This window comes from Engraulis encrasicolus, chromosome 7 (assembly GCF_034702125.1).
Source record: "Engraulis encrasicolus isolate BLACKSEA-1 chromosome 7, IST_EnEncr_1.0, whole genome shotgun sequence".
NCBI lineage: Eukaryota > Metazoa > Chordata > Actinopteri > Clupeiformes > Engraulidae > Engraulis > Engraulis encrasicolus.
The window spans coordinates 36,726,382-36,732,757 of NC_085863.1; the positions used below are offsets into that span (position 1 = coordinate 36,726,382).

A 6,376-nucleotide genomic window follows, 5' to 3' on the forward strand; every position below is an offset into this window, starting at 1 on the left:
ACACACACAGGAACGAATCAGATTCGGGAGACAAAAGGATATCCAAAAGTGGCTGGCAAAAATAGCTTGCTGACATCTGTTGTTCCATTAATCCATATCCGTGACTCATTTTTCCAGCAATCTACGCAGGCTTAGTAAGCTGCAGATCAAGTTAAGAGGACACAGAATAGAATACTAAAAGGTCGCACCGTATCAGAAGAGTTTAAGAATTACACAGCAAACAAAAGTGATATAGTGTGATTTGTCTTTCCAGCTCTTGTACACAGTCACAAAAATATCAGTGTTAACTCCATTCAGATAACATTTGGTCCCAGTATTGCTTTTAGGCCTGATCTTTTGTCAGTGTAACATCCATATTCACTTAATTTAATTCTACTCAACACTTAATTCTACTCAATTCTAATTAACACTTAATTTAATTCAATATTAGGTAAACATTCAGAGCTGCAGAGTTGAAATTACTCTGGTTGACTACAGGATTTTATGTCCAGGTTAGAATAATTTACTCTCTACAATGTTGTAAATTCTCTACCTGGATTTATATAACTTTACTCTGAAACATCGACACCTCATTTTATCACTAGTGCCATGCTGCCATAACTTAAAGGTCAAAGGTCATCTAGTTAATGGAAAATTGGCAATACCAGGATCGACTGGAAAAAATGATGGGGCAATCAAAAACAAATGCTCTTATATTGATACAATCTCAAATTACACACTAAATATTACGGTTTTTTTGTGTTTTTTTTAAGAAATTACCGATCAAAGATGGCTGTGTCATTGAGAACACCATAATATGTCAGTGATTCCGTCTTTGTCCTCGCAACTTTTGAGTTGTTGGTTGTTTCATTATATATTTTTTTTACTGTTGTGTGTATTGTCATGCCATTCATCATGTGTCCTTTCTCTGTGTATGTATTCAAAGCGACAAGATTTCATAAAGAAATGCTCAAAACACTGGTGTGGTTTTCCAACATGTTACATTTTAATGTGGCATCTTGGGGGAGGGGGGGGTATTCCAAGTACATGGTTAAATGATAAACCTGGCTAAGTTAACTAAGGTGGGGAACCTATGTCTCGAGGACCTTGGAGGACCTTATAAGGAACATTATAAAACTTGAAGTGGCCCCACGTATGAAAAAGGTTTCCCACCACTGACCTACAGGAAAAAGCCCACATGTGTCATTTACTTCAGAAAATAAGGGTTCCGGGGTCTTCTATTACATGATTTACCACTAGGCTACATGAACCAGGTTCTTGGAATACCTCCTGTTCTGCATTCAAGATGGGTCTGTTGTTGGTGTGTGGTTAGGGTGGAATTTAATGATGTCTGTAAGAACCTTTGACAGGAGGCTTTTCAAGGACGTATTACACAGCGAGATGAACTGGGCCCATAATGGATTCTGTCTGGTTACAAATGCATAAAGTATTCACAAACTCGTAATGACAAACCAAGGTAAAAGGGGAAAAAAATGATGGAAAAACAAATCATGATTTGAATTATGATGAAAAACCAATGTGATTTTACTGCCTGACTGTACTGAGTAGACTGCGAAATATTTGCAGATATACTTTTAGGCTATATGAGTGATGGTGATATGGGTGTAACAATACTGATGATGTATAATAATACCAATGGTAATAATAATAATAATAATAATAATAATAATAATAATAATAATAATAATAATAATAATAATGATAATAATAATAATAATAATGTATTATCCACATATATTGTATGCTTTAGCATACTGTATGTTCTCTGTCATCAGTAGTTAACAGCAGGGCCATGCTTGTGAAGTTTGGCTTTCTGTGCATTTATTAGATAGGACAGTGAAGACGAAGAGAAGCAGTGTGCGTGCGTGTGTGCCTGTGTGCGTGCATGCCCTCGTGCGTGTGTGTGTGTGTGTGTCAGGGGGGGTGGGGGTGGGGGGGTGTATACTGGGATTGGGAATAGAAGGGTTCGTATTCAAACCTTGTCCCTGGACACTTGCCAATGAATGGCTTGGTCTGTAATATTTTTCATTACATTTTTGTCTGAAAAACTGTATTCAGACTACTGGAGGAGACATCTTGTAAGGCTCTATAAATAGAATAGCCTTGAATATGTTTCAGCATAATTGTGCTATGATTTAAATATGGACATAAAATCAATATCAGCATTCGTGAGAAAATTCATCATGTCATCGCAGTCAATTACCTACAACAACTGAGTTTATCAATATCATGTTAGGTAGTTAGGCTAAGTATATTATACCTACTGCCATCTAACATGCACATGAATCTTTTACACATTCTAGGGCTATAAGTCAGCCTTGAATGATCTAAATTAACTATCAATAATATCACATAATGGGCTTTCCTTTGTGAACCTCTAGCAGGCTTACAGTCAATGCAACAAAACACTGTATTATTATACAGTGGCGATTCTAGGGTAAGTTGGGGCCCCAAGCGAAAATTCAAAATAATGAAAATTCGCAACAAAATAATGAAATTTTGCAACAAATCACCATTACTGTAATTTAATGTCTTAGCTTATTTGCCATGTATAGGATTGGGGGCCCCAAGCGACTGGCTGCCTAGCCTGGACAAGATGCGCCTCTGTTATTATACAATATTGTTAGGATATTGTTCTTACAAAATATTCATTAATGAAATAATATGCTCTTACTTTTTAAATGGGCTAATCTAGAAATGCTGTCCAATAATACAGGCCGAGTTAAGTTCATTTTTATTGGTGCATGTTTTTCTTCTTCGTATTGAATTATATTTATAATGGGCTATTGGTTAACCCAGGCGAAATCTCATTGAAGTGCCACATCAAAAGTAAAAGAAAGGGCAATTTAAAAAAAAAAAATGTGACAGTTTTAAGCCTTCTCGCTGATCATCAGCAATTTTGAATAAATGCAAAGTAGGCTATGCAAAGCAGAAATGTTTCTAGAAAATAGTTGTTTTGCCTTATCCTTGAAATCAACTCAGTGTGCATGTGAGTGACTTTCCCATCACTGTTGTTCTTCTCGTAGCTCTGTCCTGAGTCTTGACTTGTCTCTAATCTTGACAACATCAGTGGATTCACAGATGCTTGTAGTATTGACATGAAAGGATTTTTTCTGTCTGGTTTGAGTGTATTTACAGCCCTCTTCCACATGAGGACGCCCTCAAATAACATCGCACAGAGCCGTCGCAGGGTTTCATCTGTGGGTCATTTGACACGAGTCGTTTCGGTTGTTGTGTCTGTGTGTGCAGAGCACGCGAAGCGACGGGATCTGTTCATTGCTCGACAGCTGCCCCCGGATAATGATTGACAGAAGCCAGGTTTCTACGCGTTCAAAACATATGTAATATTTACCGTAATATGTTCTCACCGTTATGTTCCCAAGGTTGCCGATTTAAGATTGAATGGGCATTCAGGTTAGCGTATCCGTAAACAGCAAGCTAACGTTAGCCAGTGTGACATGTTGTTGTTAACGTACAGACGTTGCTTCAACCGGGAATAGAAAGGCCACTATCTTCACTGAACGGCATCAGCGTGGTAAACGGGAAGCGTGGTAGACGTAAACGGGATTAACGCTAACGTTTCAAAATGAGCGAAGACGACAGCAACACTGGCAGTCAAGCCAGCAACAAAGACAATGCAAATTCCAGTGGCAGGGAGAGCCGAAACCTTGTGACTCCACACGACCAAGACAACTTATTCGATATGGATGATCAGGACGAGGAGAGCGATGCTTTGGAAACCTCGGACCCACGAGACAGTGCTGCCAGCCCCGAGGAAATGAACGACGACGAAGGGTTTGGCGATAACGAGAACGTATCGAAGAAGTGCACGTACAGCGGATGCACAGAAACCACGACGCAGGTGGCCAAAGCACGCAAACCATGGATGTGCAAGAAACACCGTAACAAAATGTACAAAGACAAATACAAGAAAAAGAAGAGTGACCAGGCTATGTCATCCGGAAAAATGGATGTAAGTAAGCCTGGTTTCCCTCGTAAAGCAGCGTCTACGATAAGTAGCCTAGTCTACAAAACATGCACACATTGACGTTTCTGCACAGCTGTCACTGGCTGTCAGCCGCAATCGGTCACTACGTAGCTTCGCACCGGTTTACCCTGTGTAACATGTCTACTTGTATGCTTCTAACCTGGTAACTGAAATGTGCAACGATTTGCTTTTACAACTTTGTTTTCATCCTGTTCTGTTTCCTATTCTATTCTATTCTATTCCATTCCATTCTTCTTTTCTATTGATTCTATTCTGTTTTACTTTTTGTAGTGGCCTTGTCTGTTGTTCCATCATTATTCTATCATGCTATCAAGTAAGAGTAACTCCATTGGTTATTCTTTATTTTGTTGACATGATGCTTCTACCCATTCTTGCATGCCCCATACAGGAGAGTGGAGAAGACAGACCTGTCTCAGTCAACAAACAGCGTCTGGGGACAATGGGTGACCGTCCGGCCAGACCTTCGCTCATTGAACAGGTTTTAAATCAGAAAAGACTGGTGAGTCGCATATCTACATGTCATCTAACCTTGCCATATGTCTTCAGGTTATAGACTCCTATGTAATAACACGACTAACCTGGAAAAAAATATTGCATTACTTTGCATGACTCTTGAAGGAGTAGGTTAAAAACACATTGATTTTCCTTGCACCTGTGCAGTTGCCTGGTTAACACCAGACCTAATCACAAGTGAGATTTCAGATCGAAACGATTATGTAGAACTAAAGGCAGTATGGGAGTTCCCAGGCTACCTGTGCAGGGGGAGAAGTAAGCATTGGTTGTTTACTCTTGATCACAACCTCTTCCAGACAGACATGTGAAATGCATGCAAAAGAGCCTTTTTGCAAACCGCATACTTATCTTGAACCTTAACCAGCCAGAGTATAATTTATATGTGGCTGTGTTTTGTGCTGTGCGTTTACCTAGCCTGTGTTTAGGACTTGGAACTTATTGTACTGCACAGCATACGACTGTTTTGAACTTCATACGCATTTCCTCATAGTCTTTGTTTAGCAGACCTGCTGTCACATCAGTGTGTAACTGCCTTTTATACTTTTTTTTACCCAGTCTCTGTTTAGGACTGTGGTCATCAGCATGTACCGTACTGTGACTGTGTGTTCTATACTGTTTGTATCTTCAGCCGGTGTTGAGGACACATACTTGAACCGTTGTTACCCCAGAGTACAAGTATAATGTGCATACAGTATGTGATTGTGTTTTGTGCTGTGTGCTTCCCCGTAGTCTCTGTTTCGGAGTCCTGAAGTCATCAGCTTTCTACAACAGCAGCAGAGGCTCCTGACGACCCAGGCACAAGTCAAATCACAGTCGGACTATTGAGGCACGGACAAGAGAGCCGCCTTCTGTTCTGTTCTGTTCTGTTCTGTGGTATGTCTGACTGTGTGGCGCTTGCTGCCTCGTTGCATCTCCTGGGAATTTCACCCAGTCAAGCCCTCGAAGAGTTTGGCATCACGAGAAATCCAGTTGAATTTTTTTCATTTGACACGAGCGGAGCACCAAGGACAGTGATCTCTTGTTATATTGATACTGCAGTATTACCAAGGATGGATCCAGGTTGGCAAAGGCAGAGTGTATTGCTGTGTGTGTGTGTGTGCGTGTGTCTGTGTCTGTTGTTTTTATCATCTTTTGCAATGCAACCAGCGTGAAGACTGTTTACACTTTTTTTAAAATGTTGTCCTGCGAGCTGCATCATGAGACTGCATGTGATCATGAAAAAAGTGGGAATCATAACCGGCTATGATTGAATACAGAAACCAGACTCGCATGAACAAGCCGTGAAGAAACACTGTTGGCAGCTAGTGATGATATACCTGTAATACCATGGTGCTTGTTCACTGGACATTTTGAAGTACCTATAACGGGGGATTTTAAAAGAAAAAAAACCTGAACGTATAAGTGTCTGCATTCTTTTACTGTGGACAATACTTTTTTATTTGTATCCGCCAGTACCAGTATGCACAGGCAAAGGCTCTGTATGTCAGTTTTGAGGAGAAAAAAAGAGTTGGATTTCAGCCATTATTATTTTTTCGTACATTGTGTGTTGCTTGATGTACAGTAGATACATTGAAATCATGTTGTGAAATATTTGTGTGATTTTGCTGTTAAACAGTCATGAGCTTGTGAAAGCCACTGATGGGTTGGTTCGTTTACACCTGTAAGCATTCACTGATGGCAGCCTTCTTTACCCTCAGTGGCACCTCAATAAGAAGAATGAATTCAAGTTCCTGATATGGGAAAAAATAAAACATAAAGACTGTTGTCAATGACACTGAGATTTTGAATCGTTCATATTACTTACTAGTTACTCTGAATTGACATGTTGAGGTGATCTGAGTAGTTTGACTTTAT

The 6,376-nt window shown here is 39.9% G+C and overlaps 1 protein-coding gene across 1 annotated transcript; it reads left to right on the forward strand.

Moving 5' to 3' along the window:
- Nucleotides 1-3,207: 3,207 nt before the first annotated feature.
- On the forward strand, nucleotides 3,208-6,300 carry rfxap (regulatory factor X-associated protein). Its single transcript, XM_063203392.1, has 3 exons — nucleotides 3,208-3,973; nucleotides 4,398-4,508; nucleotides 5,252-6,300. Exons 1-3 carry the CDS (start codon nucleotides 3,587-3,589, stop codon nucleotides 5,345-5,347), a joined length of 594 nt encoding a protein of 197 aa, XP_063059462.1. The 5' UTR covers nucleotides 3,208-3,586; the 3' UTR covers nucleotides 5,348-6,300.
- The last annotated feature ends 76 nt before the right edge of the window (nucleotides 6,301-6,376 follow it).